Source organism: Pygoscelis adeliae, unplaced genomic scaffold (genome assembly GCF_000699105.1).
Source record: "Pygoscelis adeliae isolate BGI_AS28 unplaced genomic scaffold, ASM69910v1 Scaffold124, whole genome shotgun sequence".
NCBI classification, from domain to species: Eukaryota; Metazoa; Chordata; class Aves; order Sphenisciformes; family Spheniscidae; genus Pygoscelis; species Pygoscelis adeliae.
The window spans coordinates 4,472,601-4,486,192 of NW_008824791.1; the positions used below are offsets into that span (position 1 = coordinate 4,472,601).

The 13,592-nt window shown below is 47.2% G+C and overlaps 1 protein-coding gene across 1 annotated transcript in view; it reads left to right on the plus strand.

The window, feature by feature from the left end:
• Positions 1-9,841, plus strand: part of CD247 (CD247 molecule) — a 58,722-nt gene extending 48,881 nt beyond the window's left edge. Inside the window, exons 4-9 of the mRNA XM_009323902.1 lie at positions 2,551-2,604; positions 4,061-4,144; positions 4,863-4,898; positions 5,930-5,986; positions 7,943-7,984; positions 9,482-9,841. Of these exons, the coding sequence (XP_009322177.1) occupies positions 2,551-2,604; positions 4,061-4,144; positions 4,863-4,898; positions 5,930-5,986; positions 7,943-7,984; positions 9,482-9,547 (339 nt within the window). The 3' untranslated portion in view covers positions 9,548-9,841. The remainder of the gene's footprint in view (positions 1-2,550; positions 2,605-4,060; positions 4,145-4,862; positions 4,899-5,929; positions 5,987-7,942; positions 7,985-9,481) is intronic.
• Positions 9,842-13,592: the final 3,751 nt, after the last annotated feature.

The window sequence follows — 13,592 nt, forward strand, 5'->3', positions numbered from 1 at the left end:
CTGAGAGTATTTTGATGCTACAGTTACGGATGCAGTCAGACGTTCTGGATATCGTAGCTGGGAAATGCCTGATCAACAGTGATGTGGTTTCTTCTGCTGCTTTGTCATTGGAAAGAGAGGAGGGGATATACAGAAAATTCAGTATAAATGCCAAGCTTGCGAAGGATGTATTAAAACGTCTCAAGAAGTCAGACATCTTTGATAGTATGAGTGCGATGATGCAAATGATATAACCCCAACAACCACAGGAGAGGAGTCAGGGACGGGACAGACACAACTCGATGGGCTGTTGTTACCATCCAGCAGCTGTTCAGCATCTAGGGAGACACTTAGTGGCTTTAGTGCACTTCCATGGAAGAAAATAACGTAATGTGATGAAGGCATGTACATTTCCAGACATGTACATGCTCTGAGAGCTCTGCTAATCATAGGGGAGGAGCTGTCTGCCTCTCCCCGGCACAGGGCACTCCAATGCAATGGTGCAATGGCCAAAAGGTGTCTTGACTGCTGTCTGCACATCTGGCCCAGCCTCCCCCCAGAAGCAAAGGCTTGCTGCACTTGGGATCTCGGCTTGCTTCTCTCCAGGTCGTGGCTGAGATCACCAGCAGGAGCCCTGACAGGGTGGTGATGTGCTACTGCTGGTGCCCTACCGGCTCTTCGGTGGGATCATTTCTCAGGACCGCAAAGCCAGTGTTGAACCCGGAGGGAGGGAGGGAGGGAGGGAGTGATGTTTGGTGGAAATGAGCAGAACTCGGTAACCATGAAGGAGAAACCTTTTTTGTTGCCAGTGTAAATCCTGACTGCAGATGAAAGTGCTGCTCTGGGATTGGAAATCTTTTTGAGGCTGCTAGAGGGATGAGCCTCTGGGGCACATGGAGCGTGCACTGTACCACAGCTGGTAGGAGCTGTGCACCTCGCCCGGTGCAGGGCGAGATCGCGGTAGTTAAAGAGGGCTTAGCAAAGCATCCAAGGAGGAGCATGCACCTGGCACAGGGAGCTGCCGCAGCCGTGGTGCACTCGCCAGCTGCTCTTTCTCCCTCACCCAGAGCGTGTCTTAAGCGTGCTGCTGCGGGGACAGAAACCTGTGTGGCTTCTCCCGCTGGGGCTCCCTGCAGGGGCAGAGCTGGAGCTGGAAATGGCTCCTGGTCAGAGGCAGTGGCCCTCACCTTTAGGTCTGGGAGCACTCGCTGTCCTCCTGGTGTGCCTAGCTGTTTGCTGGTAACACGCATAGCGTTTAGCTGCAGCAAATAAGCTATTGCATGAAGGAAGGCAGCAGGAGGAAGGGGAAAGCCATGCCTGTGGTTACGCTGGAGTCTCGCAGCCGAAAGCAGCAGAGGCGCTGCAGCTGAAACGCCACCATAAAGCACCAAGAAGCTGGTGGGGCATTTTCCAAGGGGCCTCTGTCTTGTCCCAAACTTAGGACTTTTTTATAAATCTTCCAAGCTGTGTCATACCTCTAACCTCACCTCCTGGCCGAAGGAATTGTTTGTGGAGGCTTTTGCCAAGGGCACAGCCTCGTCTCTGTTGTGAGCTTTTTATTTATGGACCACATGGACGATGCACATGAACATTTAGGCTCCATTGCAAGAAACGTGGATTAGATGCTTGGTAAATTACTGGCCCCACCAAAGGTTCAGTGGTGATAATGCCACTTTCGTGGGGCAAGTGGTGGGGTAGGTAACTTGTACCTACTACAAATACGATTTTAAAAAACAAAGTCAAGTTTATCCTATGCCTAAAAACAAACCCATCTAGAAAGTTGCTTTTAATAGAGATTTTAACGTATGAGAATACCTCAAGAAGGTTAAAGCAATACAGAACGTAGTTTGACACTGTTTTTTGAAAGGACTGGAACACAAAGTAGCTGCTCTCACTGGCCTAAAACTGTCCTTTTTTCCTGAAAGTTTGACTCAGCAATTAACTGCTCATAAATATTGTGAGGAGTAGCCAAAGAGTAGCTACAGAAGGGAAATTCTTTACCCACTCATTAGTTGCCCCTCATGCTAACTTACCATGGTGGCACCGCGGCTCCGCAAGCCAGGTGCCGCTCCCGACAGGCGTGGGGATCCCCTGTGCCCTCTGAAGCTGAGGACGCCCAGGAACTTTGCAGGCAGCACTTTTGCTGGAGGGCTGGGGTCTCAGGGGGTGCTTTTGGTTGTTAGCAGCCCCAGATACCCAGTTTTTCTTAACACAGGCTGCAAGTATGATTTTATAGCCTGATGGAGCTACTTTCAATAGCACAGGATTATGATATGCACAGAATAGGAATGCAAAAGCAGTAGGGGGAAAAAAACCAAACCACAGGTACTTTGAGTAGCAGTGAACTGGTGTTACATGCAAGTAAAACGGCCTGGCTGCTGACAGCAACCTGGCGTGTGGATGAAAGTGCTAGCGCAGCAGTGGCTTGTATTGCCTGTAGCCTTATCGGTGCCACAGGTTGGCTGCTTATGGGTTGCCCTGTTTCTGATGAGAGTAACTTCTAGGAGAGAGGGAACGAAAGCACTAAACGGAGCCACTATCTCTCTGCTCATGGTATGGTCTCTCTTCCAGCTTAGCCAGACCTCTGAACCACAGCTGCCACCGGGCCAGGATGATGTGTATAATGTAAGTAACTACTGGGTTTTTTTGTTTGTTTGTTTTCAAATCTGCTACCCAGACAGACCTTTTTGGGCACTTGATAGTGAATTGCCTGTGGTTCAGAAAAACTTGATGACTCAGCTAACGAAAGCAATCTACCCAAATGTGCAGCACAGCAGCTGTAAGGATGAAAAATAAAACCTGGCAAGGGCAGCTTCTGTTGTCACTTGTCTGGCTGGATGCAGATAGTTATGTGGACTGTAGGTTCCTGATTTGATGCACTGAGCTGAAGGTATACCAGGAACCGAGACCATTTCAGAGGCAGTGCTCGGTGTGCTGCACCATGTAACCCGCCTGCGAGAGCTCTGTGTCTGTGCGCGTGTGCAGCCACCGGACTGTTATATATAATGTGCGCACCCCAACTTCGTGCCCAGCCCTCTGCAGTTGGCTTGCAGCTCTCACCAATTGCTGTTCCTCGGGCGACTCACAGGCACGCCGCCACCCATATTGCCGGTGTTGTTTGATGTGGGCTGGAGAAAGGGCAAACACCCGGGAATGCTGCGTTGCTGACTTTGGGCGATTGTAGCTTCTTGTATCGCTGTGTGTGTGGAGCCTGAGTCATCGCAGCCCGGCTGTCTCCGTCCGGGAGCTTTCCTGTTGCCTGGCAGCGTAAGACCTGTTGTACCAGATCGTACTAGAGGCATACCTTGTCCGCTGTGCCCTGATTGTAGCCAGCATCAGATGGCTCTTCAGGTAGTGAAAGAGGACAGAGACAAGATCCTGTCTGTCCTTCCTAGCTAAATTGCTCACTCATAGTAGCATTAAACTCTAGCTATTTTTGCTGTGTCTAGTTGTCTTTTGATTTTAATTTTTCTTTTCTCTCACACTTTTGACCATAGCCACATCCTGTGATGAGTTCTATTGTTTAACTGTGTAATGTATGAAGACTAATGCGTTTTTTTCAGTTTAAGAAGTGTTGCCTGTCACCTTTTCAGTAGCACTCTGTCGGCTATGTTATTCTGACCTGAAATCTCTCCTTTGCCCTCTTCCAAGGTAACCTTTCCCAGATAAGAAATGTGTTGCACATAAAATTTCTACAGCCACTTGATGCAAATTTAGACGAGCAGTTCTGCAAGAAAAACCAAGCCCGTGGATCTTCACCCACCAGTGGGAGAGAAAGCATGAAAGTCAGAGTCCCTCCCCCTTGCGTGCTCTCATTTCCAGCTCATTTCTACTTAAGAAAGGTTCTTGATGCAGTGGCTTGCAGTTTTGTGCTGCACAAACCACTTGTTGTCATTTCCATGGCTTAATCATAGAAATTTTTGCTGGCAGTTGCATTAAGGGGTAAAATAATTTCTAGCTCTATTATAATACTCACAAAGTTGGACACCAAACTGGGTTCCCTTTCTTTTCCTGTGTTAAGTCAAGATCTATTTTCTCATGATCATAATGTCCGTCACTGCTTCTTGCTTTCTCGTTTCAGAAACTGTCTCGTGGACACAGAGATGAATATGATGTTCTGGGGGCAAAGCGAGGTGCAGACCCTGAGCTGGGTGGGAGACACCAGGTAACTTCCTCCCACACATGCACCTTTTTTCTTTTAATCTGGTTCCTTCCTTCTCATGTCTAACCGCTGTTTAGACATGCAGACATTCATCACGCGTTTGCTAAGCACCAGTGCCTTCCTGGAGAGGGAACAGCAAAATCTGTGTAGTAACTCACGCGGCTGGCAGCGTGGCGGGGACAAGAGTAAACCTTCCCCCTCCCCTTTGATCTTTGCCCCTCGCACCCCCCGTCACTTTGCTGAGAGCTTGCAGCCACCCAGAATAGGAAGAGACACCCAGCCTTGGGGCGGATGTGGAGCAGGCAAGGCAGGAGTGGGTGTTTCACGAGAGCTCGCTGCACGTGATGTCGCCAAACAAGTGCCAACAAAGTAAAGCGGCAGCCAAAACAACTGTTTCTGCTGCAGAGCCCAAGAGTTTCAAAGGAAGAGGGAGGGGGGAAACCTTCTGCATCAGCGTGTAGGGCTTGCCTGCAGGTGACAGCTGTAGGGATTGAGCAGAGAAGAGCTAAGTTTTATCAATTATTAAAATTAAATTAACTTTCCAGAGAACAAGTTGCCTTAACAGAGCCTTATGGGTGGAGGCAAGATGGGCTGCAACGGGTACGGCACAGCCATAGAGCCGTAGCTGTGCCTTAGAGCAAAGGCACAGGCACATAGAAGGTGGTGGGTGGGGGATGCTGGTACCGCAACACGTGGGCAACTTTCTTCTTTTGTTTTACAGCAGAGAAGAAAGAACCCTCAGGACACCATCTACACTGTGAGTAGAGAGAGCTGGGAGGAAAGGAGAGGGAGGGATGGCTGGAAATAGGAGTTTCTATTTTGCAGGAGACTTTTTCCCCCTACCCAATTTCAGCTTTGGTTCAAACTTAACAGCTGCTTTCAAAGACTTCTCTTCCCTTCTACCCCTCCTTTTTTGCTAGAAAATTTCTGCTCCCTTCTCCGTGATAGGAGAAAAACATTGACAGGTGGGGAAAAGAATTTGGCTCAAGATGCCTGCTGATCCCTTTATGTTAGCCACTAGTGACTAACCAACCTTCGTCCCCTGTGACTGATGCTGCAGTATTTTATGTGCTTGTTCTCCAGCCTCTCCGACTGCTCTCTGACAAAGGCCAAATGCCAGTGCATCTAAGAGCGGCTGCTTAGGAGCCTCTTGATTTAATTGATTTAACTCTGGCTAAATGTGGCGGTCTGTGCTCCAAAGGGTAGATACATGAATGCTAAAGCTCATGTCTTAATTCCGGTCTTTCTGGGTGTTCAGTGCTTGCTGAGAAATGAGGTTGTTTCCAAGACTGGCCTTCATCATTACTGAATCAGATGCCCTGATCACAGCTGGTCGTAAGCATTTGGGAACTGCTTCCCCGGATAGAGGAAGAAAGAGCTCCTCTTTCTTAACCTTCACCCTGCGGTGTTAGACTTTCCTTTTGTCTGGGCCTGAGCTGCACGGTCAGGTTTGTCTCCTGAACAAATGCTGCTTAAAGCTTTTCTTTGGAGAGCTTTGATTGTAGTCTCCGGTGCCAGTTTAGATAAACGACTTGGTTGAGGGTAGAGTTCTATTCAGTTAAGTGTTTGGAGATGAGGTGGTATTGGTGTGCTAAGCAGATTTGATCGTGTATAGCATCGACTTAAATGCACATTGGTCAAGTCTCACCACTGTCCCTTCCCCTCTGGAATATATTGAAGCTTTGAAGGCAAGGCAGCCCCAGAAGCAGAGGCTTGGAGTGCAGTCACCCAGGGGCTGGCTTGGCATTTCTACTAACATGCTGACTCTCTCCCTCTCTCTGCTTGCAGTCACTGCAGAAGGAGAAGATGGGCGAGGCATACAGTGAAATCGGAATGAAGGGAGAGGTGAGTCCTACTTTCCTTCCTGGTGAAAGCCTGGGATGGAAAATTCTTCCTCGCCGCTCCCTTACAGAGCAGTAGCCCCAGCTGCACGTAGCTGCCTTGCACAAGAAGTCCCCGTGTTCCACAGCACCTACAGGCACAGCTGAGAGCAGTTACCTATTATTTCCTGTAGTAACCGGTGTGTTGGTGCAGCAGTAAGACAGACGTGTAGCTATGGTGTTACAGTAGCCATAAAACAAGGTGGAGATCAGACAGTAAGCTTTGTCCCATCAGTATTGGAAACACAGCCCGTACACCAGCAGTGTCCCTGGGCAGATTGAATAACGTCAAGGGGAAATATTTCAACTTTTGGACAGAAAAATTCTGACGGCTGCCCCAGCTGAGGAGGCAGAGGGTATGAGATGGGCGAGGAATAGTTGAAGGAAATGTCTAATTCCAAGCACTGCAACGTCTGCGGCCCAGCAACTTGCATTAGTTGAGCGTGTTCCTCCAGAGCAATTCAGAGCTGGAGGTTCATGCTTTCCCCTCTATGGGCTGTGGAGGCCGGCCTGCTTTATAGGCACAAGTAAGCATTTGCAAGCTCCTCCTTGTGCCTGTCTTCAGACAAGTAATGAGGGAAACATTCTCCTTCCCCCACCTCCACTCTCAACTTTTTAAGAAGGAGCAGATCAGTTATATCTAAAGCTAGCAGCAAACTGCTGGGGGAGGGAAGCTTGTGTTGGGAAAAAAAAAAAAAAAAATATCTGGGGATGCTGTTTATGGCAAAACGAAAAATTGCTGTGACCGCAGGTTCTATTTTATGGCAAAGTGTCTTAAATAGAATCTTTCATTTCCCTCTGAAAAGTGAAAAAAAAGGGCATTTCAAAACAAAGTTTAGTGCTGAGAAATGCTGAAGCAACACCGACGTTTAATCCCCTCCCCTTCTTTATTATTCTAGTGCCCATCTGCAACATTCAAGCTCAGTTTACAAGCTATGAGTATGTGAAGTCTCACTGTGTTTTTATGACTGTTTCTATTACCGGGGACACACGCATGCACAACAAAAACCGTGCCTCGTTCTAGATATATGATCATTTAACAGGCCGCTGCAATTTTCGTTGTGGCAGGTGCTACTCTTTGCCGCGTGTTCGTGAAATGTTTGTGATACAGTCAGCGCTCTGCTGCCGCGGGGCAGTTGTGACCAGCCATGGGCTTGACGTGCCTGTCCAGGGGGCTGTAAGCTCTGCTGTCCCTAGTATTTACCTGGAAATCACTCTCTCGTGCACAACTTGGCTGCTTTGTCTGGCAGCTCCCCGTACCCCTGGGAATGCAGCAGCAAGCGGGTTCAAGCAGAGGGTTTTCCTTTGTACCTGGCTGGTCTGAGTGACCTTGTTTGTATGCTCTACTTGTACCACGACAGTCCCAGTACCTATTCTACTGAATCCTGAGGACTCTGTCCTCAGACAGCCTTACCTGCAGTTCCTTTGAACTTCTAGACAACTCCAGCTAACCAAACGTGTGCTGGAGAACTTACTTACTTGCCCGTGTCTGTCCAATAGAGGGCAGAGTCCCTCGGACACCAGCTGACATGCAGCAACTTAAGAAATACAGCCCCATTTCTTCCAGGTGTGCCTTCAGCGCATAAAACAGTCGGTGTCTATAGGAAGGTTGCCAAATCTCTATAGGTACAGTAAATCAAAGAAATAGCAGCGTTATAACAGTATGACAGGAAAATATGTCAGCAAACCAAAATAATTTCCTTTTTATTTCCAATCCTCGCTATTTTCTCCTTCCACAGCCCTTGCAGCGTGCCTGGGCTGGTCCAGACTTTAGCAGGTGCTCTCCCTCCTGTGCAGAGGGTGTCCAGGCCGAGCGCAGCTGCTGACCCTCAGTACAGGATGGGGGGAAGTCAAGGGTTTTTTTCCTTTTGCATAATGGGAAAAGCACCCATTAATCTATGCTTCTTTTTCTTTCTCAAAGCAGCAGAGGCGGCGAGGCAAAGGGAACGAAGGTGTCTACCAGGTAGGCAACACATCCAGCACCTGCTCCCCTCGTCTATCTTCGTGGCTTAATTGTAGCCTCCAGTCATGCATCTCGCCGCACTGCTAGCGATGCGTGATGAAGCAGAGCTTTCAAAGCACCTTTCTGAGGATAGCTACTCAGATTCAGGGCGAAGACCACACTGCTGGTACTTTGAGAAAGCGGCTGTGTGTTCCAAATACAACTGGCAGGAACACTTGTTTAGCTGCTCTGGTAGGAACCGTTTCCACAGTCCTACATCTTGGAGGCCCACCTTTTGACGGCGGCAGAGGACGCGTACAGTTCTGTCTCTGAATTGTTCATTGCTTAAATGGAAACCTTCAGGTTGCCAAACAGCTGTTGTAACTCAAAGCATCAGTGGTTCAGCCCATCTCACTATAGCGTACAGAGCCCAAACTGGTCAGCACCTCCAGTCCCTTGCTGCACGGGGGGGTTTCAGCGTTGCAAGGAGTCCATCGATAAGGCCTTATTTGGGGCCGCCATGCATAACTGTTCCAAAATGCATTTTACTTTCTGTAGAAGCCCGTACATTGTCACCAACATCTCCAAACGACAAAAATAAAATACATATTAAAAAGTTCTTCTGATGTAGCACATGCCAGGGGGTTTTCCTGTAAGGGGGCTTATTTGTAGCTAATGGTACCTTTCTTCAAAACCTGCTCTACTGCTAGTCACAGGTAGCTGATAAGAAGCACTATCATCTTATCAGTGTACTCAGTGTGCCACTAAATATTCATAGCAGAGTGAAGGGGAGCTAGAAGGTTTACAAGCAGGCACCCTGTGTCTTACTAAGGCCTCACTCTTGGAAGCCCCCGTTACCTCTGCTCTGGCAGCCTCCTGGGCTGACCAGCGACTCGGCCACATTTTCTACTCCCTGCTCTTGGAGTAGTCTGTTCCACGGCTGCAGCGGGGATCTGTAACTCGCGTGTTACAGCTGACTGACTGACTTGCCCCCACCAGAGCAGGCTGGCAGGAGGAGGACTTCTGCGTCGCAGGAAGGGATGTGAGGGGATGCTTCCTGGGGTTCACAGCCACCTGAAGCCCCGCTGCCAACTTACCCGGCGTCGCATCTGACTTCCCTTCCAAATTACAGAGAAGTCCAGAAAATAAAGTTCATGATTTGCTGTCTATTCGTTTGGTTAGCAGACAAAAGTTCACCCTAGCATCAGTTAGCTCTTACTAGTCAATAGTATGCAAACAAAATGTACTGTAAAGATCTGCATAACCAGTTAGGATGAGTTACTGTAGTCATACGTTTCTAACAGTGATTCAGGATGTATCTTGCCTTCAGGTAAGTGACAGCTACTGACACTGTACAAAGACTAAGGAAACACTCCTGAGTAAAAAAACTCTGTAGGGGGAAAAAAAACCCAAACCCTTAGAATTCTGCTACTGAGCCCCTGCCAGTAGGGAGCCCCTCTCCTGCTCGGGAGAACTGAGCACTCGCACTGGTACCTCACCTGTCTTTCTCTTTTTCAGGGACTCAGTACAGCGACCAAGGACACTTACGATGCTCTCCAAATGCAGCCTTTGCCCCCCCGCTAAGTGGGAGTCATGGAGGGGATGGGCAAGGGTGAGAGATGCCCACCTGCTTTGGGGAGGAGAGGAGGGAGAGCCTTTTTCATCCAAAACAAGCACTGTGTATTTTCTCAGTGCAACAGCCTACTTTGGTTGGTGCACAGCGGGAATACGCCTGGACTTGGTCAGTCCCTTCTCCCTTTCCTCTTGAATCATGTAACTGCAAGCTTTAGCTATTAAAATGTACATATCTGTAAAGTTGTTTCCAGTAATAGTGGTTATCAATCATCAGGCCCATTTTTGTGAGAAGATGGTGTGGGACCAGACCACACCTACTAACACAGCTGTCTTGGTAGCTCTTACTTGCCTTCCAGGGGTACTGAGACATGTAATTATGGTTTCATTACATTTAAAGAAAGAACTTACTTGTAAAGATAGGGCTGTAGTTATCTCCTGTAGTATTTATCTTTAGACTATTTGACATAGGCCAGCTAAACTTTTTGCTTTAAATTTACCTCTTAAGAACTGCTTCAGTGGGGGACGACTTTTTTTAATTGTAAAAAGCGATGTGATATTACAGTAGTGAAGGACAGAGGCTAAATGCCAGCTTTTCAGTACAAAGAAGACGAGCACTGAGCTCCAACAAAAGATCAAGCAGTGGCATTGCCGCTCATCCAGCACCTGGTGCTAAACGAGAGCCAGGGAGCCTGCGTAAAGAGACTTCTCCGAAGGCAGAAGATACCCCTGTTACGGCGGAAACAAGGAGACTGGACTCTGATAAAGGGCGCAAAAGCCAGGAAAACTCACCCTGGAGAATCCCATTTGGCTGAAACTTCCGCCCCCCACATTAGCAACGTCTACAACTACCGCTGCAGAAGAGGCTCCCCTTCCAAGAGTTGGTATGGTAATTCTAATGTCAGAAACAGACCAAAACTATCACTTCTGGGCAACAGAAACTGTACAAAAGCCAACGTAAGTGCGGTTTCCAAACCAGTCTATCATCAGGTTACCTTTAAAAGATGATGCCGGTATCATTCTGGAGAGATACTAATTCAGTAATGTAATGATGTAATGCGTTTTTGATGAATTAATAAAGTTAGCGTCAAAGACCTGTGTGTGCGTGGTGAACAGCTGCAGGAATGGTACAAGCTCATTAGCCGAGGCAGTCAGGCCGGCTGGACCAATTTACACCCAGCAGCGCAACCTCCTCGGCAAGCTGAGGAGGATGGTGTTCCGACAGGAGCTTCCTAACACAGCCTGGGAGGTGGGATGGGATGTTGGAAAAATGCTGTAAGCCCAAGTATAAACAGGACACTCGGCTCCTGCTGCATCCTCAGTGGTGCCAGTGACTTACAAGGCTGTGCGATGAAGCCTGTAAGCAACTCGGCAAGGACAAAAGCAGCCCAGCAAAATGAAGGGTATTTTAACCTGGGTCGGGAGCCGACCAGTTCATTCCACCACTCCCAACAAAGGGAGCGGAGCTAAAGCAAGACTGTGGGAACAAGAGCGGCCTCTGGGGGCACTGCCCAGGTGAGGCTACCTGTCCCTTTCTTAAGGGACCAGGTCAACCGCAGAAAAAACTTGCTGACATGCCGCCAACGTAAACTGCAAGGCTGTGCCTAGCTGCTTAAGCAGTAGGACTGTGGCAGCAGTAGGTGCTTGTAGCTTTTGAAGAATATTTCAAAGACAGTAAATTAGTGCAAAAAAAAGTAAACTGAGACATCCCAGCACGGCCATGAATGTTTCTTGCAAAGAATTTTCTAGATCCCTTACTGTTCTTCGGCAATGCCAAGAAAAAGCTGAGAGAACGGAGTGGTACCTCAAACAGCTGAGCTGAAAACTACAGTAAAGTTGCTACCGCAAAGCACTCTTGCTCTTGATGGGAGAACAGAGAGTACTGAAAATATTCTTTTTTTTTTTTTTTTTTTAATCAAACAAAAGAATGTCAAAGGGTTTTGTGATAAACAAGTGTGGGGGGGGTACCAGCCGCTAAACAACGGGGAAGAAATTCTTAGGGAAAAAGACCACCTTTATGCTCCTTCTACATAAACGGATCTTGATTCAAAAAGCATCCAACGCTGGTTTCGAGGACACTCACCGCAGGTGTGAGCCGAGTCTTCTCTTTGCCTTCAGGAAGCAACTGCGGCCGTTTTTTCTTTTAGGAGAGGAGTTGTTGATAAGGCACAAGCAGAACAAAAGCTTCAAGGGGGGTGCCAGAAAGCCCTGGGCTCTCCTCCATTTTGACAAGACAGAGCGTGAAAGAACAATCTCCTGGCCCAGTCCGATGCCCCAGGGGGAAGGGGAATTAGCCTTCCCCTGACACATTTAAAAAACTACGAACAAGTGCATACATGTTAAAACACTTGGAAAATGGTTTAATGATGTTTACAACAGAAATGAACTGTACAATTACAGTAAGTTTAATATATATAAAAAATTACAGCAGACAAATGCATCTACACAAAATCTACCTTTTCATTCTGATTTACTGTAATCTACACAATCTCTCAATGCCCACAGCTATCTGTAGGCAACCACTGGGAAAATAATAATAATAATAATAATAATTATAATAATAATAATAATAATAAAGGACATCTTTAAAGAGACAGCATTTCGCCTTCCTCCTCACCCCTAGTGTGATCAGCAAGGTTTTGAAATGTGTGGGACTCTCACATTTCAGTCTCAAGAAAAGCTTGGGTTGCATTTGGGTACGGGTACTCCCATACGGCCCTCGAGTTCAAGTGTTCTGCTGACCTGAAGCGTACAAATGCAGTATATGAGGAAGGGCAAGAGGAAAAAACCTCCCAGCCAGTGTAAGCAGGCAGCTGCACGGAGCAGTGAAACCATTAAGAGCGGAAATTTCTCTTATTTAGAAACGAAGCGAAAAGGGGCTGCCCAGACGCTACAGACATTCACAAATCACCACCTCGTTGAAAACTACTGCCGGATTTAGAAGAAAGGGCTTGCTTTTCAACTCCCGATTCTTCGTACCAAGGGTTAGCTTTCAAACTAACGTGTTAAATATTTTTTTAAAACAAAATTTAAAGCTACTTCCTCTTTGGCCCATCCCGTAAAACCAATGAAAACCCCTTTATGCTGAGAAAGAACCTCAGGTCAACGGGGAAAAAAAAAGAACATGCTGTCTCTTTAAAAAGAAAGAAAGAATCCCAGTTGGGAGCGGCCGTCAGTGAAAATGCGATCCAAATTGGCGGTCTGGTGGAAATTCCTCATGGAATATTATGTACAGTTTAAAAACCCTTAGTTGCTTTTTTTTTTTTATTTATGAACACCTAGGCAGTGAAAACTGTTATGTTAATACATACATAGACACACCCAAAACATACAAAAATACTATTATTTCAAACTACTAAGAATAGGACAAGTTCAGTTATCTCCATGCTATGACTTTAAGAGCATTACACTGAAACAAACAAGAATTTAAACGACAATTTTTTAATATCCCAGAAATATACCAAAATATACATCTAAGCTTTGGAATTACTGAGGTTAGACTAATGCAAGTGCTGGGTAATCGTACTTAATACACAAGTCTAAGGTTCTGCAGGAAAGAAATTATCTTTGGTATCTGCATCAGGCTAATAATATTAACATTTGGATTTTGCTTTGGGATAGAGCTTGTATGACCCTAGAACCAAACACCCCCCAATCAACTGAGATTAAAAAGATCCATGTAAAAAGTTCCTCCGTTTGCAATCCCCCCCCCCAAAGTTAAAAAGTCACAGGCATCTACCTAGCATAAAAGGTTGAGAAATACAATGCATAGTTGCACAGTGGTGCTGCAAAAATAAAAGAAATCTAGAAAAAAGGAACTAGAGGAGAAATGAAAAGCTGCTTCTTCTTCTTCTTCTTCTTCCAGGGATTTCTCACAACAGGACAGCCTCTTCCAAGCAGTGACGGGGGAGGGGGGAAGCTCAGAAGTGCACCTCAGCGTGTATTAATCAACATCACCCAGCCCCCAGAGGGTTAAAGCACCCAGCAGAGCAGCCAATCCTGCACCCAAGTCTTCAGCTCCTCAACCCACCTGCGAAGCCCCTGGCCGCCCCCTCCC